General features: G+C 37.6%; 1 protein-coding gene across 1 annotated transcript; it reads right to left on the bottom strand.

Moving 5' to 3' along the window:
* Positions 1-2,991: 2,991 nt before the first annotated feature.
* Positions 2,992-22,672, bottom strand: LOC143151432 (mitochondrial 2-oxoglutarate/malate carrier protein). The gene is made up of 7 exons (XM_076320534.1): positions 22,590-22,672; positions 22,095-22,458; positions 21,027-21,262; positions 19,079-19,215; positions 10,320-10,490; positions 9,698-9,797; positions 2,992-3,184 (listed from the first exon to the last, which is right to left on the bottom strand). The coding sequence occupies exons 1-7, from the start codon at positions 22,670-22,672 to the stop codon at positions 2,992-2,994; spliced, it is 1,284 nt and encodes a 427-aa protein (XP_076176649.1).
* Between the last annotated feature and the right edge of the window lie 3,845 nt (positions 22,673-26,517).

Below are 26,517 nucleotides of genomic sequence, written 5' to 3'. Positions count from 1 at the left end.
GAATAAGAAGGATGCAGAAAAACCAGCTAAGGCAGCAAAGAACAATTTATCATAGACAGCATCCTTATGAAACAAGCCGAAAAACAACAAAAAATTACTTCGAAAAAGACTTCGATTCCATACTACACAATTAGTTACGCAAAGTAATAGAAATATGCAACATTGACAAACATATGCAAAACTGTTATGACTTCACAGACATAAAAACCTGGAAAATAAAAATACACGCAACAACAAACCATATACATACCGAAACAAAGAAATTGAAATTAAAGAGAGAATATTACAAGAATATTCACTCAGTAGCTTATGATTCTGCACGTGCATCAATTCAGTATTAAACACACGCAATAGGGTCAAATATCGTTTTAAAATCAAACACCAAAGTATACCAGGACATCCATTGAACCATTTATTCAATGTAAACATAAAAATATTTGCAGTAACCAAAATATAAATGCAATCACTTTTAAAAATAGGTAGAAGAACTAACAAGAGACACAAATATGGAATTCAAAATCAATAAATGCAGAATATTAATGATAAAAAGAAGAAAATGCTAAGCTACAGAATATAACAGAAACACATAATAACGAAATGTAGTAGAATTCCGATTAGTCGGCCCATACGGGACCGGGGTAATGCCCGTAATGACAATGGATAATAACGCACTAGAGCAGGAGGCAGTTTGAGTACTATACCACAGCTTTTTAAATAATGCCCGTATATCAGCTTGCTTCATAACTTTTTACCTTTTATTAAAAAGTTCATTTCGAAATATATGCAGGTTCATTATTTCTGTAATATTATAGTGTGTATTGTACAAAATAGCAAATGTTATAAATTTGTTCAATGCATTGCCAGCTTTTCACCAAATAATGCTAATTGTGATATCTTCTTCTTCGTTACTATCCATTTCTTCTAACTGTAGATTTATTGCACTCCAGATTATTGCATTATCGCTCACTTCTTCCACAATTCGTTCACTTTTATCACTTTCAATCCATTAAATAATTTCTTCTTTCGAAAGCGCGTTTAGTAGATTATTGAAAGAAACCTTTTGAATTGTATTTAACAGTAAAGAATTGTTAGGTTAATCTGCATATTCGCTTCCTTGAACAAAATTGTCTTGCATACGAGCCAGCTATAATTTTCGCCAACCTTTCTGTATTATCATGCTCGTTACATCTCCCCAAGCAAGGGCAGCAGCAACAAATTGCATCTTTTACATTAAATTTAGTTTGGAAGTTCTTTACACTACAGTTAGAGTTTAATTATTTTTGCATAAAAGAATTTTGGTATTTTATTTTGAAATTTTAGGTAACTCCTTAATCTGTAAATTGGATTAAAGGTGAGACCTTTAGCGGAAACGTTGCAGAACGTTGCAGAAATGTTATTATGGCTGCCTTTAGTTCAAAATTAAAAGAATAAGCTCTGCAATTATCCAAAAGTAGAAGGGCCTTTGCATTTTTAGGAAGTCCAACTGGTATATGAGTGAGATTTTTAAAAGTGCTAGTAGCTGTAGTAGTCTTAAAAGCTTTTTGTATTTTTCAATTACAAACGGTTTCAATTTATAATCCTCTGAAGCATTTCTACAAAATAAAACAGTTCTAGGTCTTTTATTTATTTTAAAACCTTTTGCGAATTATTCTTTGCCTCTTGTTAAAGTCGAATTCGAAAAACAATGCCATGAAAGATGAATTTCATCGGCATTATACACTTCAGAAGAAGATAAATTATGCTGTTTAATAATTGTATCCAATATCAACTTATATGCAGTTACAGCTTTTTGATCTGGACTACTCAGATATAATTCTAATCTCCAAGTAAAAGCAATTGCAATCGATCAAAATCGGTAATCAGGCCAAAAATGCACACCTCTCTGCAGCTTGAATACAAAGAAAAAAAAAATGCACGGACTGGCCAGTATCGGCGACAATTGACCGCTATCTCAAAGACGAAACCGTAATTTCGTAGAAGGAGACCGCGTGCTGGTGACGGTACTGGGCTGGACAGAATCGTATTTTAGTCTTCCTAAAAGTGGTGGGCAGAAGCACGTTGGCCTCGTGCCGCAGATGGTTGTGTGATTGGGGCTCACGGCTGCCCTTTCTGCGGCCCCCTACAGAAAGTGGCGGCGGGGCAGTGTAGCTGTGCGCCACAGGTTACGCCAAAGTATCATGATTGATACTTTGTCTTCATCCGTCTTTTGTTTACCTAATAATCCATTTCTAAGTGCGACCAACGTACACTTCATACAAGACATGGGTACTTACTTGAAAATGTATTTGCTAATTTCAATATCGTCTCGAGATTTTATGTCGCAATAATTTCGTTTGTTACGTACCGTTCCTCGCCCGCTTTCAGTCCCTCTGAAATGGTGAGAAGAGCATTTAGTTATAAAGGGATGATTCGATTGCAAAAGTCAAAAGGCACAAATTGACGATTAAAAAAATATGTGTATGCTTTATTTAGCCGACTGCTCTCATGGCGTGCCAAGTACGGACTGTCCTTTCTCTGCCAAGCCGTATCGTCCACTTCTCCAGAAATGTTCATAGTTTCTCGACTCTTTTCAATTGAATCGTCACATCTTGAGAACCCTGCTTACTTAGTCCACTCTATTAGTGGAGCAACGAAGTCGTCTCAAAGTTTCCACCGGACCTAAGCATCGTCTCTCAACTACACGCAGACATACTATACATTCAAACAGCTTAGGTAGTACTCAGCGCGTAAGCCACATCCAACTCTCAACGAATGTAATAAGAAATGAAATTTATAAAAATTGCTTTTATTTCATAAGTAAATCTACCAAGAAAGACCTTGAACATATATTTGATGATAGGTATTAACACGTACTTTTCGAATTTATCACTTCACCGAATTTTTGCATAGACACACTCTCTTATAACACAGCAAGGAATATGTTTCTAGTATACAAATTCTCTTACATACATCATATATATACACACAAATATGTAAATATTAAATACTCAACTATTCTGCATACCGTCTATACAAATTTGCAATTTGTTCATTAATTATAAGCGTCAAAACTGTGTGTGGTCCTACTCTGCAGTAAGTGGGCCAGAAACCTTTCCACAAAGCCTTTATACTTTCATTTTTCGCTATTGATGACATCATTGAGAACATACCAGGTGGTTTGGTTGAAATTTGCAAGTTTTGTATTCTGAAAATTAATTAAAACTATGTATTAACATTTTAGAAATTAAAATTACTGAATTAATAGTCAATAAAAAAATAAAAATTCATACATTTTGTATTTATGTATACTAGTACATGTATTATTTTGAGTCGACATATTTTTCTCTACAAAGTATACAAGTTCTATTTACCAGGGGACTTAAAGTCCCCTTATTACTATTATTCATCCGCGAGAAGAAAACTATCAAATGTTTACATCTCCACTCTACACGATCTTACTGGCAGAGAATGATAATGAAAATCAACACCGGATCATATACCAAGACCTACATAGTAAAATAGAATGACGACCTGATTGTATTGTTGTAGTCTCCCAATCGAACTGTCATCTATTAACAAGTATAATAATTTTCTAATTTTTTTTTAATCGTTCATTTAGTATCACATACACCACTTTATGGGTTATTAGAAATTCAGGTACGTTATAGCCTATTGTATAATTTTCTCTGTTTTTAAATATTCTAATAAGTTCTCAGTTATGTAGTTGTCTATCAAGTTACTTTTCAGGGCGGGTTTTATATTGCACTCTAGACGATTTGTAATGTACTCTCTGTAGTCAAAAATGATGTGATTCACTGTTACGATTGCATTCACAGAGAGTCTCCATCACCGAAGATTTCACCCCTCCCCCCTCTCTCCACACACACACACACACACACACACACACTTCTGCGGGACGTGGTTAACTAGCAATTCCCCATAGTGGGTGAGGGCGAGCTACGACATTCGGCAGACCCGATCGCCTGGTCCACTGAGCCGGGGGGTCACTATTGAGGAGCTGGCCGTGGCCATCCGAAGGCTCGGGGCAAAGAACACCGCACCGGGTCCTGACAGAGTGTCCGGCCGGTTCTGTGTCTTAACCCAGGACGTCCTTGGAGATCGTCTCCAGCAGCTGTTTGACCGCTACCTGGAAGGTGGCGCGAATGGCCCCCCTCGTAAAGGAAGGCTGGTCAGAAGACGCTGCATTCGCGTACCGACTCATCTGTCTCCTCGATGATGCGGGCAAGTTGTTTGCAAGGATGCTAACAGCCCGCATCGTCGGTCACCTGTCTCGGGCTGGGCCCGATCTGGCTGAATGCCAGTTTAGGTTCCGGGAGCACCGTTCGACGATCAACACCATTCGTTGTGTGCGGTCCTTTTCGGCCTCGACCGTCTCCCTGGGTGGGATGACACTGGCGGTGAAGTTGGACATTGTCAATGCCTTTAATGTCCTACTCTGAGGGGGCAATCAGACGGCGGCTCGAAGAATATTGAGTCCCCACCTATCTAAAGGCAATATTCGAAAACTACTTCCGCGATAGGTGGATCGAATATTCGGGCCGGTACGGTATGGAGCGGAGAGAGGTGTACTCCGGAGTTCCGCAGGGGTTCATACCGGAGCCTCTGCTATGCAACTTTGGATGCGACATAATTCTGTGGGCCGCGGTCCTCCCTAACGGCGTCAGCCTAGGGAACAGACACTCCCGAGAACAAACACAAGATAAACTCGGCACAGACGACCTGGCGATGCCTTGCGTCCCCGTGCAGTTCAGCTCAGCCGCTTCTTGCGGGCACTGCCGAATGTAGCGACGGGGCAGTGTGGCCATTCCCGCAGCCTAGGTAGTTAAACCAAAGCCCCCGTCCCTCCTGCCATCACGTACAATTCACAATGCCAGAAGAGGCGTTGCGAATGGTTTATTGCGACGACCAATAAAAGTCTTACGGTATGATTGGCATCAGGTACCTCGGGTACGCAAGACCCGTACTGCAGCAAGCACAGCTGGTTGCAGCCCCTCAGGGGATATGCGGTAATAACTTAAGAGTAATGGTGTCTGTGTCAATTCTGTAGAAAAATAGATTGTACCTATATATTTGTTGAAGTTTCTAGTTTTTTGCAGTTTTTGCAGTTGATTTTTTATACTCTGGTCTTGGAATGAGGGGAATCCAACTTAAGAGTATGGATTACAATATTTGTGTTGAAAGCCTATCTTTTCATGATTGGTAATAGTGTTCTCCAGAAAACTTTCGAGTTAAGTATAGTTGGAGACAAACTTGTTAATAAAGTCTTTTAAGGTTTATTTAACTAGTTTAATTTTAGTTGTAATTTTAATTAACGATTGGCTGCGCTTCAGTTTCTGTTTTTGTATTGGTAGTTGTAGGATTATTATTCAAACTTGAGTCTTTGTTACTTAGCGTCCTTTTTGGGTTGCGTTCATTACCTGATTGCTCTTCTATTGATGTTCATAACGATCTTTTGTAGGTGGCGATGAAAGATTTCTGAGTCTTGTGGCGTGTTGCTAAATATGGTGTTGACATTAATTGTAGATAGATCGGTGAGAGTGGTTTTGGAATTTTCGTTTTTTTTCTTGGTTTCCTGCTTGGCGATTCATTAATTCTATATTTGGATATGCTGGAGGTGGCTAGTACATAGTCCACGATTGTCAATTTATTGCTTCAATTATAATTATCTGTTTTTACACTGAATAAACTATTAATTGTAGCTGACGCACAGGATTTTGCAGGCTATATGTTTGAAACTTTCGATTGGTTTAGAATCGATGTGGTGTTTGTTTCCATGTTAGTATTCTTGTGGTCGGAAGTCTCGTCGGTGTCACGTATGCTATGTACCATACTGTCATCGAGGCAGAATAACGCGGTGTATCATTATGCGTGCAATACAAGAAGAGTCATTTTGTAATTGAACTGGCACTTGCGAGCGGTAATAAACACGTCTGATCTGCTACACTGCTTACGGCAGTGTTCTTTCTTTTTATCTATTCTCAGGTTCGATGATATTCTTCTAATAAAAAATAAGTTGAAATTTCATACAAATTGTTCTTAAGGAGACATTCTATGGTGGCCTGTGGAAAAAGTTGATATTTTTAAAGGATGTCTGTGAATTTCGTGGCAACATGATTTTGGTCCGTTGTTTGGTATTAAAAATGCCATGAAGGAAAGAGACAAGAGTGGTTATACGTAACTTTTTCCTCTTTCAATATAGAGCGATAAAAAGTGGAATTTTTACGTAGCGGCCCTGCGACCCTTTTCTAACATGCACAGGCGCTGGCGCGAAAGAAGCACCGGATGGTATCGTTACCGTTGGAGAAGATAGTCGGTGACTTGGGTTGATTTCTTCCCAGCGAGTTTCCAGTGGCCAGATTCGTTTGGCATAGTTGTTCACTCAGTGACTGTAATAGATTGCTTAATAAGTTTTGTCATTCGATAAAACTTATTGAACAGTACTATACTATATAGTAAATGGGATCCCAAACTAGTATATGCTGTCCCTGTTTGAGCGACTGATCTAGCCGTCTCTTGGCGAGCATGATACTACTATGTCGGGTACATAGGCAGCAAGCTTTGAGGTTCGCTCGTGGTTATAAGACCATGTCCTGACAGGAACACTTCTCCCGTTAGATTTGCTCGCAGGTTCACATGCGTATTATTACAACAACGGCTGCGAATCCCGCAAATAGGAGAAGATCTTGGCATAATGCGAAGATGAATCCCTAAGGCGCCAAACCGGGCAGTCCATGCTACTACAGTGACAGCAGAGGATGTCCCAGCCCAATGTTGGCCAGCGGAATGTGGATGCCTCATCTACCGAACAGTGCAGATGCTGTCTGAGCATTATTACTTCGGACAGTACTTGGAAATGTACTTTGCTTGAAGTGGCTGACAGCTGTGTGCTGGAGGGGTAAAATTGTATTGGGGGGGGGGGGGCTCTCACTGTCGGCCCTGGTAAGAGCCATGCTCAATGACAAGAGAAAATTAATGGTCTGCGAATGTATAATGTTGCAGAAGGATGCCACGAAGTGAGGACGCCAGCTCGCCATTAGGAGTTGTAAAAGGCCCCCGTAGTCGATCGCCTTGAGCCGACAATAAGCCGATCGCCCTACGACCCCTCACACATGTTGTGTATTTCAAGGAGTAGGTTGGTGCTGCTCCTTAAGAGTACAAGATAAAGGCGTTCCAGGTTAACTGAGTACGGAGAATTCCACACTATGCTTGATCTCACCCCAAAGGGTCGAAAAAGTCTTTGGAAAATTTCCTTCGCGTAAAAACAAAAATCATCTTGAGTGTTTAGTGGGTAGGATTGCACCACCAGGGAAAAAGTAACTGCTGTAGTGAATACTACCATGATTTCATGTAGTGAAATACACGATGCCAGTTCTCAAGTTACATAGATGCACGTGTACTGTACACTAATCGTAAGTTGGAACTTGAATAGAATATAGGTCTAGTTGGATATAGCAAAATAAGTCTACTTTACCAGAACACAATCATAGTGTCTGCTCACATTTATTTCGCTGTTAACCAAATGCGTCACATATACTAATTCAGATCTATGATGAAGACGAAAAAAGTAAACGGAATATGTCGGAATTAAATAGGATGAAACGATGCGAGCGATGAACAACTACGCATTAACCTAAGCATGGATTTAAAGTAAAAAACTATTGGCTCGACACATTAACATAATATAATGTAATATATTAACCCGATGTAACATGACCAATCAATAATTAATGTAATACTATTACCAAGCAATGTATTAACACTTTTAAATCATTTTAATTATTTCTTCATTTTTTTTTATATAACGGGATAGGTCTCATCTGAAGTTCCTGTAAAGTAAAAAACACGTATTTACATTCATTATATATATATATAAAATGAAGAAACAATTAAAATGATTTAAAAAAATATATATATATATTTTTTCTTCTTTTTATTGAATTGATAACTAATCATGGTATAAATATATTCGATTAAATTATTAACACATTAATATTTTGTTGGATGATTTTTATTTCCCTTTTTTTTTTATTACCTGTCATTGTTAATTGCATATTTGTAATAATTCATTGTAAATAATCAGGCAGAATACGCTTTCATTCTTTAAATAATCGTTCTTTTAGCACTTCTTTTCATGTTATTGGTATCGTTCGAATTTTTATATTCATGTAATATAAATTTTTAATAGTATTTCAATCTAACGACTGTAATGCTGAGTTGCAGTTTTTTAAAGATTTTGTTTTAAAATATCCAAATACTATACCATATCTAAAATGTCTTTTATAAAAAACAAATTGTCAATCCAACCCTTTCTTACTAAATACATCCCCAAAATATTGGGCTGTTAGGAAAGTTCGTGCCAATTTTTAAGAAAAATTCAAAGGCAACACATTTATATTTTGGTATACTCTTATTAAATTATATAGTTGACATTTTGTTCCACAACCTTTCTCCGTCTTTCGCGCAACTTGAAGATTCCATCCTTCTAGAAAAATTTTTCAATGTGATTTTTTATATTGACCAAAGAGTTAAGGGTTTCGACATTAAAAGAATTTTGAAAAGACCTAAATAAGTAAAAATTTAAGAGTGTAATGTCTGATAAATATGGTGGATGGTGTAGAACGTCTTAAATAAGCTCTAATATCTTTTGACGAGTAGTTAAAGGTCGCGTAACACATCAGGTCGCGTATTGTCCTAACGAAACACGACATTCTTTTGATTCGCTAGCTCCAGATATTTTTATTCAATCGTTGTCTTTATTTCATCTAATTGCAAGTAATACTTTTCCGAATTTATCGTCTGATTGTTCGGTAAAAGCTCATAATATAGGATTTCTTTCCACTTTCAGTCTCATCAGTCACGAAGCATGATCACTAAAAGTAGTTATTTCGCTTTCCCCGAAATATTTTCCGCTAAAAATTATTGTAAATAATAAATTTTTTAACTCCCGTCATTACTTGCTTCAAAAATTGTTCTCCTCCTTGCGTGTATAGAGCGAGTCGCAAATAAAAATGCGGTCCATAATTTTTTTCCATTAAATTGTGAGGAACCCATGCATCAAAATGGTTTACGTATCCAAGCTTTACAAAATGCTCGTGAATGATGGTTTTTGACATTTTTAACATTTCTGCTAATTCACGTATCATACAGCGTAGTTGTAACACCTTTACCATAAAAAGCACATATCTTTTTTCCTGCTTGTGTGGCATTTTTGCTTTTCCCGAAAAAAAGCATCAAATGACATAATGCATTTCGTTTTCTTTCATATTCAAAAGCGTATAAAACAAAAATTAATATATTCTAAACTATTTTTCTAAAGATACCTGAATATCACCTTTTAGAATATGTATGCATGTCAATTGTTTTCAATCATTCTGATTTATCTTAATTCTACCTACCGAAAATCGGTACAAACTTTCCGAATAACCCAATATTTTGTGTGACCGCAATAAGTATAAGGAAATAAAGTTTAGTAAGGAAATATTACTGTCTCAGTAAACTCATTAACAATTAATTATATACATTTTCAAAATACGGTTATACCTATAATAATATTATATTAGAAAAATTATGAAAAAATCTGACTCCTTTGTCCCTTTTGTTTGTTATACTTGTTTTTATCAAATTACTATTTCTAATTATGGTATTTAGATTGTGTTAATCCGTATACAATTAATTTGTGAAAAGAATATAATTTTACCTTGTTTTAGTCACATCAAATGGCATCGAATTAAAAGTGGTGAGAAATCCTGACAACATAGATGCACAAAAATATAATCCCACACCCTCCGTCATGTGCGCTATACAATAAATTATATTTCACATTTTTAATATTTGTGTTGTATGCTATCTAATATATTATCATATAATAAAATCGATGTTTATTTATGGCACATGATGACTTATTAAACATTGAATCGTTTATATCAGTGTTTCTAAATCTATTTAAAACGTGACTTAAATTGTGTAGTGTTCAGTTTTTTGCGACTTACCGAAAAATTTTAAATTAATAAATGAAAATGTTACGAAATTAAAAAATTATGCTATTTAGGTTTATTACATGACAAAAATTAGTTCATACTTGAATTTATTTAGGTACACAATATAATTTGTTACTTTGACAATTTAATGTATTATCTCTACCTTTACACGTATTTTTATTAATTTAATGCCAGCCGAACAACAATTTGAAATATCGTAACAAGCATGTGTTCAGAACCATGTATTCTGGACTATATGTGTATAGTAAAAGAGAATTTAAAATAGAAACGATGTAAAGGAATGAAATGTTGATAAGAGACAAAATTTCAATGGTAACATACTGTTTGTAGCTATTAAAAACTTGATATGACTATAAGTTGCCAGCTGTGACACATTGACTACGACCGCTCGCCCCATTGTTGCTACACTTCCCCTCCAAAGAGTGGTAATTCCTTCGTTTTTAGCTATAGTCGTGAACGCATGAATCACATTTTTATAATTTCGTCTTTGATCTGTATAAAAGAAAACAGAACCTATGTTAAAGCAATGACACATCGAGTAAAGAAATAAAAGTAAATAAATTAAATTGGATGAACAAATTACTTCGTACTTTATCTCTAATATATGTATTTTTGGTACTTTGTACAAAATCACATTTCGTGTTAACATTGCGACTTAAATATTTTAAATACATTTTGTTGAGTGAATTAAAACGCAAAACGTGACAAAAATACATTTATTGTTGCACATGAATAGAAAAGAAGAATAAGAGAAAATTTCTTTGGCAAATAAATAATCAAAAAAGGAACAAAGCTATCTAAAAAGTTGTAGAGGCTTGCAGGTGCAGTTTATGGCATACCTCTGTGCTTCGAATCTATTAGGGAACATTTAGGATGGCTATGGACCCAACCGGTCGCCAATAATTAAAATTGCAATTTGTTTAGTTCGAAGCACAGGATAGGTACTGGATATTGCATCGCCACAAAACTCTGTTCGCAGAAGGACACGACTGGTGCAGCCTCCCGGAGGAATTTCCAGATGTTAGGAAATTCCAGCCCAGGTCGGTGAAAGTTTGACGCACTGCTCGCGTCGCGACGCCTCCCACCTAAGCCCCATCGTGGTGGGCATTTCTTCGGCCCAGTGGTGCCTTGGATCCGTCGTAATTGGTCAGTCGCGATATTACTATATGTTAAAAAATATTATCAGAAGGCAAGGGTGAAATAATAGGTTGCTGAATAAGTTTTGTTGTCCGATAAGAAATGGAGCTGTTAGATTCGTTGTTTTATTTTTTTAAAGATGGTACTACTGTTTGATGAACATGTATGAAGTTTCCATGTAGATCTGTCGATTCGTGCGAATATTTACAGTTGTTCAAAGTTGAAATGTTATAGTATTTTTTTCCAATGGGAAGAAACGACAAAACTTATTGAACAACCTAGTACTTCAGTATCAATATGTTTTTAATTAAAGATCATAATGTTAAATGTTATTGTTTCAAAACAGTTCCCGTGTACGTAGGATATTTCACTTCTTCTAATATTATTTATAACATTTCACAACATGGTTACACTTACATGATATTTGAAATGCTTTCGAAAACATGTCTAAATTTACTATCAACATAAATAGTGCTTCGTCATACTAACTAAGCTTTATTAACTATGAAAAGGTATATCCAATAAGTATTATTTCTTGTTAAAAAGAATTACCTAACGTTAGAAAAATTAGTATGACACTTAATACGAAAATGTGGAGGAGATACCGGTCTACCCTTTTGATGTATATGACAGGGAAATCGCTGTTTATGTAAGTAAAACTTAATTGTGTCTTTGTCTGATAAAGTATGTAGAAGATTCCCAATGAAATATAATGTGTATCTATAAAATTAATGTCTAACTTAAAGTATAATCTATATAACATACAAAATTCCTACGGTAGGAAGATCTTTAGTGCTCCCTAAAACGGCGTATGTAAGACTGTACATAAGAAAAGGTATTACAAATTCATTTTTAAAACTCTTCCTAGACAAAATATCGGTAGAAGCAATAGTAACTGAAATGAGTGTTAGAAAGCGCTATAAGATGTACGATTCAATTGAATCGTTTATAATTGCCTGTCACAGTAAAACTGACGGTAACAAAAGTTATTGGAAATTAAATTTGTATACTCTTTAGTTATGTAGTATCGGATTTTCCGAGTCCGCTTGGGCCTGCTTCGACCGCGGGCCTAAACAAAGCAGCATGTGCGGACAGACCCGGGTCAAGGTAAACATTTGGTGCCGATCTGTCCGCTAGCTTTTATGATAGGCCCGAGGATCCCTTTACAGGGGGTCCTGCACGACGACCAGGTGTAAGGATGAATGGGTATGACTATATAAAGTACGAAAGGAATATTTGAGCACACAGTATGTCGCAGACGGTACAACACAGTGTGTCCAGAAGTTAGGACAGGACAGTGTGTCCTGAGTGTGAGAGTACGACGACGAGGGTATGTCTGGGGAGTGTGTCGCGGACAGTATGAGTAAGAAGACAATAAGACGAGACAATTAAAAGACGCACTAAGACGAAAGATCGGTATAAGACTTAAGCAACAAAGACGATCAAGACGCGTGCCGAGGGCACAAAGACGGTTAGCTTAGTTTAATACGCGGTCGATCTTCCTTTAGTGAAAAGCGAAACTAATCACCAACACCACGTCTAATACTAATATCACTGTAGTTTATAATATTCTTAAATATAGATCAATACACCGCACAGGTACAACAATTATTTGGGGGCTCGTACGGGGATCAATAACTAAACACACTTGTCTAGTGATCCGAAGAAGAAAGAAACAACAGAAGTTTTACATCCTAAATTATGGTATCCAGCGATACGATGCGTGTGAACTGGGGTGGGGGAGGGGGAGTAGAGAGCAGAACCAAGCGACCGCCTCTGGACTACCTGTCAACACCCCAGAATATCAGAGTATTTAAATTTAAGCATGTATAACAGCTCTACCCATGTAGAGCTGTACATTCGTACATGTTCCGGCTTCGGTGCCAGCTGAAAAAGAGAATGAGGTTGGGCGAGAATCGAAATGCGGAGACAACTGACTCCGCTACTCTTCACATCTTTAGCAAGAAGAAGGACCTCAAGGACGAGGACACGACCGAAGTATCGGACAAAATCCCTGAGAGCTATTGGGAAAGTTGCCTCCTCCATGCGCGTAAGTGTGACCTTGTTTTACGTGAAGGTATGCCTCTGCAGCTTGTCCCCGTGTGTGGCTGCGCAACGGCCGCCCTGTTAAAGATGTTAACAGCCGAAAATATTGTTATTTCTATTGTTGAGAGTTCATGATGAATGTGCTTTGGAGCACACATCCAACTTAATCAATTGAGCATTTCATTGCTATTCTTGATCTCCGCTTCTAGACATCTCTTGTAATAAATTTTCCGATGAGAAATACTCGTACATTGGTTTTATATCTTCTATAACTAAAAGGCTTTATCACTGAAAGGCGTTTCGAAATGTAACCGATGCCCTTATTTACTTTCTTTACGTTCCGCAATCTGATGTCCATTCGTTTTTCCACCTCACCTACGCACTTATTTGTTTTGACAGTAATTTCTTCACCATATGAATTAATATCCAAAATGCCTTTATACGCCTTTATCTCCATTTTGTACTTCCGGTATAGTTTATGGTATAGGTATCTTTGTGGTTTTCATACCAGTTGTCGTACTCGTCAACTGCTTTACCTTTCTTCCACATGCTGCTTGTTTGACATAAGCTAAATTTAACTACACTATCGATTACTTTTTTGCTATACTTTCCAATCAGTGTTGTGACACCGAACAACGAATTGAATTGCTCAACCAAGTAACACGTATAAATTTGTTAATTTTAGAAGTTCGATGATATGCTTTCACACATGTATCCCTAAGACTACATCCTTTTACAAAATAAAAAAAAAAATCGAATTTTTTAAAGGGTTACAGTAGAAGACCCCTTTAAATTATGACATCCTACATTTTTGTTGCGTGTAACTACAAATACTGCCACAGGACAGGAGACCTAATGCTTCAAGTTCTCGCGAAGTGGGGAGTTGGCACGGAAATCACAGTCGAAGCGTAACGCGTCCTTGACAGTCAATGACGTTTTGAGGAGCTTTTCGGCTGACTGGTTTTAAGATTAAAAAGGACAGTTAGTGCTTTGAGCCGGCTGCACTTTAACCTGTGGAATTCACCACCTCTACACTGCCATGGACAATTCGGTAGCCTTTATGGTCCCCCAAGACGAATCGAAGGGGCAGAGTTCTGGGCGACTGGACAGCGAGCTTCGACCTCCACCTTATTAATCGGGGGTTGAAGATGACGTACGTGCAACGCGGGGGAGGGTCCATAGTGGTCTTCACATTTGGATCCTGCGGCGTCGCATATGTAGTGTCCAGAGGGGCCAGTGCTCTTCCCGAAAGTGTACACAAGATAAACTCCGCGCTGATGGCCCGGTGGCGCTTTGCATCTTTGTGCGGCCACTGCGGAATGTGACGACGAGACAGTATAGCCCTGTCCCGTCGCTGAGCGACCAGGCGCTGTGGAAAGTAGGGGGATGGCAATCTGTCGCACCCCTTTAACGAAAATGGGTTTGGACGCGGCGATCGCGCTGCACGGGGGGTCGCCGTGGTGGAGTTTAGTGAGTAGTCCCTCATTCGGTCATCCCACTTGTGGCGAATTCCACACTTCCCCTGGCCTCTTCCCAAGGGGTCGGAGTCTTTCAAAGATTTCCTTATAGTGCCCCCTGTGAGGCGGACAACGTAGTTGGATTCACAGTCGGCTTTATAAGTCGTTCGTGGTAATCCGACTATGTCCTAAAGAATGGCTCAGCAGCCTTTCTAATTCCACGAACTAGAATTTCTTGTACTCTCGGACGGTAAATCACAATATAAAGTATGACAGTAATTATGGAAATTTCTTTAATGACAAAATATATTTATTGATTACAGAGTTAGTCAGATATTCGTGCATACGATAAGTTAATGGTTGTACAAAAGTGATTATATTATAGGTTTTGCTTTCTGTGTATTGCTCTACTGCTTGAAAAAGACTGACAAAACTTAAAGATACAATGGGCCCGGAAAAGCCGCGTCATGCGAACCAACGGCACAGTTCTCTGGATCATGTAACTCGACATGGTTCTGGTACCATAAGCCTTAAATTTATGGCCCGCCTGGTCTTTAAGTATCGTTGTCCTTCAACAACCTTTCTCAATGGTAGGCACTTCAGAGTTGTTTAATTCATTGAAACAATTCTCATTTCTGTGCCATACATTTTAACTTTATTTTTCCAAGAGGTTTAGTTAATATTGTTAACTGCTCGTGGTAGATCTCGAAGATCTTTCGAGCATTGAATGTGTTTGCACGGTGGGGTGCCGACTATAGACTTCTCGAAGGACCACCTTCCCGTTGGAAGGATTAATTGTGGTTGATCGTTGTCCGATTTGCTGGACCAATCTAAATTGCTCGATGCAGCCTTCGAGGTCTCCGCCGCTTTCTGCTATCACGTCCAGAGGGGTGTTGAGCGTTGTCGTCACACACGGCACCTCACTGGATGTACAAGACGGCTGCCGAATTTCCTCGAAGGACCAAGGTTACGTTGAAATACTCGAGGAATTGCTAATAATTCCCTCGAGGAGTGCAAGTTCGTAATGAGAACTAACGCAGGAAGCTACACACTTCCATCCATACGTTCAGGCCAAACACTCTAGCTATACACTCTGGCCATACACTCAACTGAACTTTACGGGTCAGTGCAAACGTCACCCCGGTTTGCCCTACTCCCTCAAATTAAGGGTGGGAGGCAACGAGTGACTGACCAATTACGGCGGGTCTTAGTTCCGCCGAATCGAAGACGTGCCCATCACTATGGGGCTTGGGTGGGGGCGTCGCGACGTGGACAGGGTGTCCAAACCCCTGCCGACCTGGGCTGAAGTTTTCCAGCATCTGGAAGTTCCGCGACAAGGCCGCGCTAGGGCCTCGCGTACCAGGCCGTGCAGGGGGTCCCTGTCCATCTGCTTGCAGTGTTTTATGACGGGAAATAGCCAATACTTACTCCGTGCTTCGGGTTAAACAACAAAAACTTGACCTTCGGTGACAGGCCCTTGCTGTAGCCGTGCAGATTATTTCTCTAACAAACCCGAAGCACGGACACGCCATAAAACGCAGCTGCAAGCTTCTACAAATATGTTAGCAAGAATTTCATCTGTAGGGCAGTATTGTTAATTAATTTTTCCCTGATCCTTAATGTAGTAGCAGTAGTATACTTTATTTGATTTCCTCCTAAGAATACAAAGTTCCCCAATCCTTAATGTCTTTTATATAATGGAACTTTGTATCGATGTGTTTTGTCCTATTGTTGACCTTGTTGTATATGAGCTTTAAACAACCCTGGTTATCTTCATACATGATCCTGTGTTGGATATTTTCTCCAAAATCTTCCAGTAATCGTTGCTGTAATCGAAGTCTGTTACTTTCTGGCATCATTAATCCATTGCTTTTATACTTAAAATACCCTTGATCTAAAGGCACATTTGATTCTTTTGCATCTTCGAGATCAAATCTGTGTAGTATTCTTTTTATATATTTCGCTTCATTTATGCAATAGGAACCTTCTTTATTTCTTCTAACGTCTATTTTTAAATAATATTTCAATGTTTCAAAGTCGTTCAAATGAAAATATGTCCTTAAAATCTCGACAATCACACCGATGACAATCGACCGACCTCGACCGATACAAACACGTATCTACTTCGCTCTGTTTAAATCAGTAGTTCCTTAATATGTTTAACTGATCGTTTTATATCTTTGCCGCTTATTTCAATCTGTAGATTCCCTTTTTTAGTTTACTTTCCATTTAAAAAAGCTGTTTCTGCATCCAAATCTTTGACGGTCATATAATCCAAAAGGTCGCCTGTTCCACCACCAGTGCGACCTTAACACCTTATCGTCGTCTATACCATATTTTTGAGAAAAACCGTGAGCAACAAGTCTAACCTTATACCTATTTATTTTACCGTCAGCGTTTCATTTGAGTAACCACTAACAAAAATTTATTCTTTGCACGTAATCCCGTTCCAGAAGATTCTGTATCCGTGTAATGTGGTACGAATACATGCGATTATTGTGCAGAATACACCGAATTGTTTGTGTACTAACATTATATACAGAACTAAGATTTCTTGTACTAATGCTAGGTGTGACATTTACACTCTGAAGAACACTTTTTTCAATGATGTTATACAATCGTCGTTGTACGATCACGACCATGATTTTCATGAAATAATAGAAATGAACCAGTCTCCGTTATCGTTTGCTCCACTCTTTGTTTGACTCTCCTAACCAGATGTCGACGATTAGGAAATTTTTCTGCGTAATATCTGTTTGTAGCAGAAGCGTTACCTCCACAAGATATCGGTTACCTCCACAACATATCAACAAACCCTCGATTAGAATACTTTTTCATAACTTAATAATTTAACAGCATAACACACGAAACAAAATAAACTTCAGCACACTAAGGTAAACTATGTCTTCTGTCAAATGTCGAACTATTTGGATATTTCCTACAACATTCTATCATTATTAATGTTTATAACCATACACACAGTCAGAGACAACCGGTAATAGAATATTCGTATATTCTATTAAAATAAATCACATTGCCTAGTGGAGCAAACTTTAAAGTCGATCTCAAAAACGAAGCCTCGGATGAAGAAATTGTATACCATATTTTTTCTTTATGTTTTAATGTAAAATTGCGCCCTAGCCTCTTGTACTATGATTTTTCACCCACCCTATATAAAGGGGTTTATATAAAAAGAGTTTTCATTGATGTAAGAATAGATAAATACAAGTAGTAATAGTGTAAGTTATGAAACACATACATTTAAAATAATACATTTTACCTTAAGATATATACTAGGATATATATATATATATATATATATATATATATATATATATATATATATAAATTAAAGAAAAAAATGCACATACCAAACAAATGAAATAAAAAAAATAATAACGGAAAGAAAGATGATCAATAAAAGGTACAAATGGGTAAAAAATGAGGACATCATAACAAGTACAATTTTTGCTATAATTATCGCATAAATAGTTAAATAACAATTCAAAATTAAGTTACTTGCGAAACTGAAAACTTCAGTTATCCATTTTTTTAATTACCTGCCATTCAGTAAAAAGTTACTGTTGCTAGATAAACACATTTTTATAAGTACGGTAATGAAGATATTTAGTTTATTGTAATACAGGCGCGCTAATTGTAATGGGTTATAACACAATCTTTGGCCCACAAGAACCGTATCTAATATATAGTATATAGACCTGCAGATATGTATATATAGGTCCGGGCTTGTTTCAGAAAAATGAATATTTTATGACTAGCGTCACGTATCTTTTTTGTTTGTATCGTGGATAAAGCGCGAGGAAAACGTAGTCTAAACATTCGTTTGCTCATTTACTGATCCTGAAAAGGTACTAACTTATACTTATTTATGTATTTATTTATATTTGACAAAATTGAATATATACAAAACATGCGATTTTATAACAAATCAATTAAGTGACTTGCGATCTTTCAATGTCAAGAAGTTTCTTATACATGGTTCAAACTCATCGATTCATTAAATACGTTTTTGGAGACCTTTATCAGTTCTTAATATGTATTGGTCAAGAAGCGCGAACTGAATTATTTGGAACTTTAAATCTCAATCACATCGATTTGGCGATCGTTGCTCTGTGACATTATTAGATAACATTTAAAAGTTAAATCATACCACTGTTCGTTGTTATTCGAAAAGATACGATCACAATAATTTCGTTTTGGTTACTTATTGAACTAACATGTGCATAAATTATGCATAAATTAACTATTCCGGTTTAAATAAGCCTCTAAAGATCGACTACGCTCAGACGTCCAATAGAACGAAGAAAATAAATATTTGGAACTTAAATATACTCTGGTCTTGTTTAATAGTGATTATTTAACTTTGTACTATTATTGCATTAAAAATGTTGCAATTAAAAAAAGCATAACATTAGAAACCTTTTGGTAATCTTCCATCAGCCGTCATTCTTACAAGGGCAACTTCTGCTGGTGTACCAACGAAGGCGCCGCAAGCTCCTGCTGTAGCTGCCATGAGTGATAATATCCCAAAACTGGGTTTGTCGGAGTACTTATCTCTATTAAAAATTAATTATTAAAAGCAGTAGTTAGTAATTATTAAAATAAAAATGTAATTATGCAAATAATATAATTTGATGGCTATACTAATGATGTAATAGCGAAGTAAGGTTATTATGTGTGAATAGTACTTGATGGTTAAAGCCTATTGTTAATAAAAATACAAAACCAGACATAATAAACACATTATTTGACAGGATCATTATTTTATAAGAAAAAATACCAATGTTCGTAAACGTTTGGACTTTTGATTTTAGTATGTTAGGAGAATGTAGTAGATATTCTTCAGTTAGCATTTTAAATAGGGAAATAGTGTAAGATATCGATAATGTAAAGAATGGTAGAGGGATAAGGAGGAATTAAGGAAGTCAGTAGTGTAGCCCCTGGAAGACAATTATTATCTCCTATTTATCGAAGGTGTCCCCGCACCACCCTCCCGCAATTCGGTAAGTGAGGCCAATGTGAGATATTTTATCTAGGACTGATTCTTGACAGTCACTTATACTTTAGGAGCATTTCAGCTATCTGGGCCTCATGGTTGGACAGGATAGTCGGTTTCCTGGGGCAGCTCCTTCCCAACCTATGGGGTTAGAGCGGCCGGATTAGACATGAGATTAAACCTTCAGTGCGCCAGGCCCGCAAATCCATAATGCTGTTATAACAGCAATGGCTGGTTCAGTCTATCACTGGTCAGCGGACTCTTAAAACTATTGCGGCTCTTGTCGGAGTAGTTAGGTAAAAGTTTCGGCAGCCTCACCTACCGAACGGTGCAGATGCTGTCCGGGTATGGTTGCTTTGGGCAGTACCTACATCATATAGGAAAGGAAGCGACGACGCGTTGGAGACGGCGTCCTGATAGAGTGTGGTGAGAACCATGCTTAGCAATGAAAGAAACTGGATGACTGTGATCTTCTGTTGCAAACATAAGGACTAGAAGCCAGCAATAAGGACTAAACTCGAGAATGTACGACAAACGTTATGGGTGGTCGTGAGATTGGGGCTCACGGCTGCCTTTCATGCAGCCTCTCGAAAAAACGGCGGAGCGCCTGGCACTGTTCAGCCGCCGTGATATAGGCAGGCCTATGATAAGCAGCCCGCTCCTGAACTGAGAATTTTCCTGTGGAAAGAAGCAGCCACGGTATACGATTGATGATCTTAATGACGATGGGAGTTTCAGTTTTAGAAATGAGTAACAAACAGTTGTAGTATTAAAAGCAAATAGCAGTAGCTAGTAGAATTTAGTATTTCAAATTAGTAACGGTAGGTGGCTATTGATTAGTTATAGAGGTTTAGAGATAATATTGGGGGCGTTCGTGTCTACGAATTGGAAGCAGACGACAAGCACGAGGAAGTGGTGGGAAAATTTGGAGAAGATATGTAGGAAAATTATATTACGAAAGGGAAAAATTAAGCTATAAAATTAAAGAATATACTTATATGTTACCAAGGAAAAAGGACGGATCTATTTATATATTTACAAGCACTGTATTAAATTTTTGTGAAAGTAACTTTATTTAGATATACTCCTACTTATTAATCTACATCAGTAATATAAAGTGTAGTAAAAAACATGAATTACAATAACAACCTGTACAGATTTTTACTAAACTACAATCAATGTCTAAGATATCATACTAAACATTTTTAAAAAACATTTAAAGAAATATACTTAAATGCACATCTGACTCAGTTAATAATATTCTTCGGACGATGAGTTTAGCGACTTTTATTCTTACATAAGTGATCCGTAATTAAGACCGCTAATTAGCAGGGAAAATGAAAAAAGTAAACCGAAACATTTTTAACTCACTTCCAGTATTCCTGCAGTTGATTATAAATACCCAGCCTTACGGTAGTGTACGTTGCCTGTCGTACAAGACCTGCAGTGAGTCCAGAATAAAATTTTAAAAATCCTTCATTTTCATATATAGATTTCATTATGGTCCTAATCCCAGCCCTTTCCTTCTGTACTTGAATACGATTTTTTATTACATCCATAGGATGAACCACACAGGTTGCAGCCATGCTGAAATTCCATAACATAAACTGGAATGTATGAAATAAATTGTATTGAAATCTAAGAAATCAACGAGCAAAAAGTTTTAGAACACTTTATATTTTAATTTATCAGAGTTGAAATAACTTTTAGTGATATATTATTTTCTACTGTCTGTTTTGGCAATTAAGATCTAGTTGGTGTAATTATAAAGGTGGAGAGGGGGTAATTTTTTTCCTTCTGCGAACATATAGTATCGCAGAAAAATACCGCAAGGCGACGGTGCGAACTCGATAGGCAGATAAATGTCGCCCCGATGGCGGACGGTAGATGAGCCCCATCTTGTTTTTATGTCGCCGGACGTGTCTACGGGGTAGCAGGCGACTAATTGAAAAGAAAATCGGCGGGCTAGCGTGTTTTTAAACAGCACAAAACTTTCGCCATCATCAAGCGTCGTAAAAAGTTCTGGGTCCTCCAAAGCTTATATTTTTGTGAAGTACCACCCAGAAAAATAATTACAAATTTAAGAAATTTCTTATAATTCTCTACTGGCTGTTGCTCATTGTATAAAATATTAATCGAAAATTGAATAACATTTTGAGTTATTATAGATTAAATCATTTGGCTGATATATTCATTTTTAATCCAGAGAATAAAATTTAATTTTTTTACATTTAGCCAAGTTTTATTACAATTTTTGGTAAAGTGAATCGTTATCGTTAAATAATGCTCGGATCGACTCATTTTTCGACCTATTCGTGGGACTTTTCATGGTATCGGTTCTAAAAATAAACAGGGGGGAGGAGAAGAGCTGAGCGCTCATGTGGGGACAGAGGGGGCACTTGTGCCCGTTCTGACGCCGGTGAAGAAAGATAAAGATACAGCATCTGTCTCGTCCTTAACATTCGCGGTTAGTACCGCGGGCATAAAGAGGAGTTGCACGTTGGAGAGGCGGTAGGTGGATGCAACTGTGTCCACGTCCGCTGCTCTCCCGACGCTGAGTGAGGAGGAGGACCACAGGGACAAGGATATGACCAACGTATCGGCTCGTATTGTCTCGTCCCTGAGGTCGATTGAAAAGGTGGCGACCACCTCACGAGGCTTGAGCGCCACCTCTGCGAAAGTTGTGTGGATGGCGGCGGAGGAGACGCGACAGACTCTACAGGAGCTGGAGCGACGGGTCCCAGCTGCATTAAAGATTACCAATGCGCTGCTCCGGTCGTATCTTCTGACCACCAAAGGAGAGCTGTCCCGATCGCAGGAGATGGTGTGCGTACGCTGCCGACACCTGTGGTCGGGACGGCGACAGCGGGTGCCCCCCCCCCCCCCCCCGCTACGATGGTGACTACGAGGAACGTTGAGCGGTGAGCTCCTCACAGATGCCTCAAAGATAGCGGCAATGATGTGCGTTGAGGTACCTGGGACCTTATCTTGACAGCCACTGGCGGTTTGAGTTCCATTTTTGGTCTCTGGCTCCGAGGTTGGAAGAGATAGTCGATTTTCTAAGCCGGCTTCTCCTCAACCTGTGGGGCCCGAGTGACCGGGTTCGCCGCCTCTACGCGGGCATGGTCCATTCGGTGGCCCTGTATGGGGCCTTGCAGTCTCCAGGTGCAACCAGAACCTGCTGCACCGAGTCTATAAGTGGCTGGCATTGCAGGTCGCCCGTGGATGTGGGACGATGTCCTACGAAGTGGCGACCGTTCTAAACAACTTTTTTTCTAGGTCTCATCATTTTCAAAATATCGAGAAAAATTGTTTTTTCGCCCCCAACTTTGAGGACTAATTTCACCCCCTATATATATCTAGATGAAATATTTTTCAAAGAACTATATCATGTGTAAGTTTTATTAAAATCGGTGATTTATTATACATTCAAGTAATGTTCCTTATAAGTCAACTCCGTATTTTGTAAAACTAAATTTGACAAATTTAGACACATAAAACACAGCAAATTTTCACTATAAGATAATGGACCTAATTAAATGAAGACAACTAGCAAGATCATTTCATATCCGTAAATATCTGTTTAGTCTCTTCCATCGTATCTACTCTAAACAAGCCACTTCAGCCAGAGGAACTGAAATATTTTCTGAAGAAAAATATTCTCCGTTGTATGTTACCTCTTGCCACAATACTGGCCTACCGCTTGACGCAAAAATTGTACACCTCAAAATAAAAATTAAAGCAGCTTGGAGATGATAATTACTGATCATTTCTCGACTCTTCCTAACTCGTGTAAAGCTGATTATAGCTTACCACCCCAATATACCATTATCGTATGAAACTCACAATCATTAAATGTGACTTAGGGTTGAATCAGGTCTTCGGTAATTATTGAAAATACAGTCCACCGCTCTAATTTCAATGATCTTGAAATATTTTATCGGTCTTAATTTTCAAGATATTCACAAAAAAACATAAATAAATACAAAGTATATACAGTAGTAAAAAAAGAAGTGTAAACTGCAGAGGCATTAGTAGAATTGTATACAAGATCTCAATAAATATACATCATTGTCCCACAAGGCGAGAAGAAAATAAAAAGAATGTTAGGAATAGAAATCTCACGTAGGTAATGAGTATTATAGTAGTTATGTATTATTCTTATGATCATTTTGTCGATCGGGAGAACTAAAAATGTGAATCAAGCAGAAATGAATTTCGCAGTAATTATAACGTGCGAAAACTTCTTTTGTGTTCTATCCAATGAAGTAGTTTAAAGATTCGTGACTCGGCAATATCTTGAAGGTAGAATGACATTGGTATTTAAAAAATCAAACTGTCTTTTTCAGTGACACATTTAGCCTTAAACTAAGCATATTGGATCATTTTTTGATAGTATTAAAAAATCATCGTCGAAATAAGCAATGCTGATTCATGATTGGTGCGTGCCAAGACACATTCTATGGTTGGAACCACATCGACATGATGCATGGACGAATGGTGGGAGCAGGAGAACATAGGTTTGGTAATAAATTGGCAATTGAGCCTCTCTTAACGACAAGAATTAACTGATAGACTGTATACTGGTTTTATTAAGCGTTTGAGTTGCACATAAAAGCTTAAATTATATACAAAACGCAATTTCTTAGCCACGCAAGCACGGAACCGCACAACTCGCTGGGACGAAGCGAAAACTAGGATTCAAATTGCGTAACTATTACCGCAATCGAGGTTACCTAATCGGTGCACCAAACACGTCGCAGGCAACTTTGCGGAAACGATATCCCGCGCGGTGAATTAATAACTGCGTTTGCTTTGACGAGCAGCGCGGCGACCAGACAGCGCGTCACCACTAACAAATTTTGGCTCTTCTCACGGAAGAAGGAAAGTTAGGTCTATGATTAACCATTTTTCCGAGATCACGTGACTGGCCGGTCACGTGATTCAACCGTCTCAGGTTGTAACTAATCGACTGTGTGGTTTGGTTAGTGCATATACAGGTGTGTTTGATAGTGTGCGCGCATGGCGACATGCGTCGGATCTGAATCAAACCAGTTCGGGAATGTACTCGTATGGTGACTCGTGGAATTTTCTGCAATCGAAACTTCTAGAAGTGAAGTGATACAAAACCTGGTATATAATGAGAGAAAAACCCTCCTTGACAAGGTCGTTTGCAGAAGAAAAAGGCTACGAGACATCGAATAATCCAATATGTGGGCAAAAACTGAGAAAAAAACTTCTTGTTGTCTTTATCTATTTAAATTCCCAACGGCGTATTAAACCATTTTTATGTGATTACGCCTACTAATGAGCGCCTTAAACTAAACATAATACTAAGCTTAAACTAAATCTAAGCTCAATCCTAAACAATGATGCTTAGCCTGAATTCTACTCCCAGGGAATGAGTCAAAGGCCGAACATCAACTTCAAGTAAATTCCTTCAAGAACAACAACCACTTTACGTTTTGTTCTACCGGTCGTGACAAGTATTTGCAAAATATATATATATATATATCAGATTTTGATTACATCATCTATATGGGCATCGACATTTCGTTTCAATAACGCAATAGCATATTAAAACTTCAGCTACTTATTCATTTTCAGTTTTTAGCTCCAAAATATCAGACAGTGATCCGATATGCCTCATTTAAGGCTTTAGAAACTCCAATTTCATTCTGTTTCAAGATATTGCCGAGACACATGTGTTTAAGCTGACTCACTGGACAGGATGCCCAAAGAACAATTTTTACACGTTGCAGCTACTGCAAAATTGTATTTAGTTTAATCACTTTTTCATTCCCTCTGCTAAACAAAATTACTATAAGTTGTAATACATAATTATTCATTACCTATGCGAGATTTTTCCGAACCTTGATCTTTCTTTTCTAGAGTTTCGTACATTTTGGTAAGTGGAATTTCGGCTCACGTCGATATTACCGAGGTTTGCAGTCTCTTTAGCTAGAGTGTCGGCGACCTCATTGTTCGATATTCCTATACGAGACAGACTCCATAAAAATATGATAGAACTATTGTTTGTACTTTCAAGATGAAACCAATTATTTTCTTTTTTTTATTATTTCGAGAATATACGGATTGATCTTTACACCTAATTTGATCGATTGTCGATAAGTCTATTCTTTTTATAAGCCGCGATTCTAAAATTTCGAAAATTTATTGCGGGAAAGAATATACTTTTTCACATTATGTTTACTTCGCTAAATAGTACAAGTTATACCAAAAACATTCATTTACATGTTTACAAATAACGAACATATTTAGATGTTTCTATTCCAATTATAAAATGTAGAATCAATGCAAGGGAATATACCGTATAAAATGAGTAGTCTTAAAACTAAGAGAGGAATGTACAATGAAATGAACAATGAAAATATTCATGTTATCTTAAAACATCCTTTTAATAAACTATAGTTTATACATCCATATAGGAATAATAGGCAATATGAAAAACCAGAGAAGCAAATTTAAAGTAAATATTTATTAAATAATTGTTAAGTTTACAATGTAAAGTATAGTTTAGAAGTTAATAATTTAATAGTTTACAGTTGAATAGATAAGTTTATTTCTATAAGAGATAGGTATTTTAGCGTAGAGAAAAAAATAATTGAGTGAGTGCAAGGAATAAGCGTGATAAGGGGATATTATAAATCAAGTCCACATTTCATGGTTGTCAGACCAAAATAAAGATTATTATTATATTTACATATCTGTTGACAAAGTATACTTTGTAACAGATAAAAACTTTTTCTATCCTCGGAAAGAATTTGTAGGATAAATTGTTTTTCCTCCTCAATTTCTCCCAATACTTTATTGTAATCTTCCATGAGCTTATCACAACGAG

This window comes from Ptiloglossa arizonensis, chromosome 9, assembly GCF_051014685.1.
Source record: "Ptiloglossa arizonensis isolate GNS036 chromosome 9, iyPtiAriz1_principal, whole genome shotgun sequence".
NCBI classification, from domain to species: domain Eukaryota; kingdom Metazoa; phylum Arthropoda; class Insecta; order Hymenoptera; family Colletidae; genus Ptiloglossa; species Ptiloglossa arizonensis.
The sequence above is the reverse complement of the archived record's forward strand: the minus strand, read 5'-3'. Positions and strand labels throughout refer to the sequence as shown.

Excerpts from the sequence above, each read along its gene's own strand:
- LOC143151432 (XM_076320534.1), bottom strand. The coding sequence starts at position 22,672 with ATGGAACTCAAACCGCCAGTGGCTGTCAAGATAAGGTCCCAGGTACCT. Across the intron at positions 10,491-19,078 it reads TGATGGAAGATTACCAAAAG|ATCAAAGACGAAATTATAAA; the intron begins GTTTCTAATGTT and ends TCTTTTATACAG. Across the intron at positions 9,798-10,319 it reads GTTTTTAATAGCTACAAACA|CGCACATGACGGAGGGTGTG; the intron begins GTATGTTACCAT and ends TTTATTGTATAG.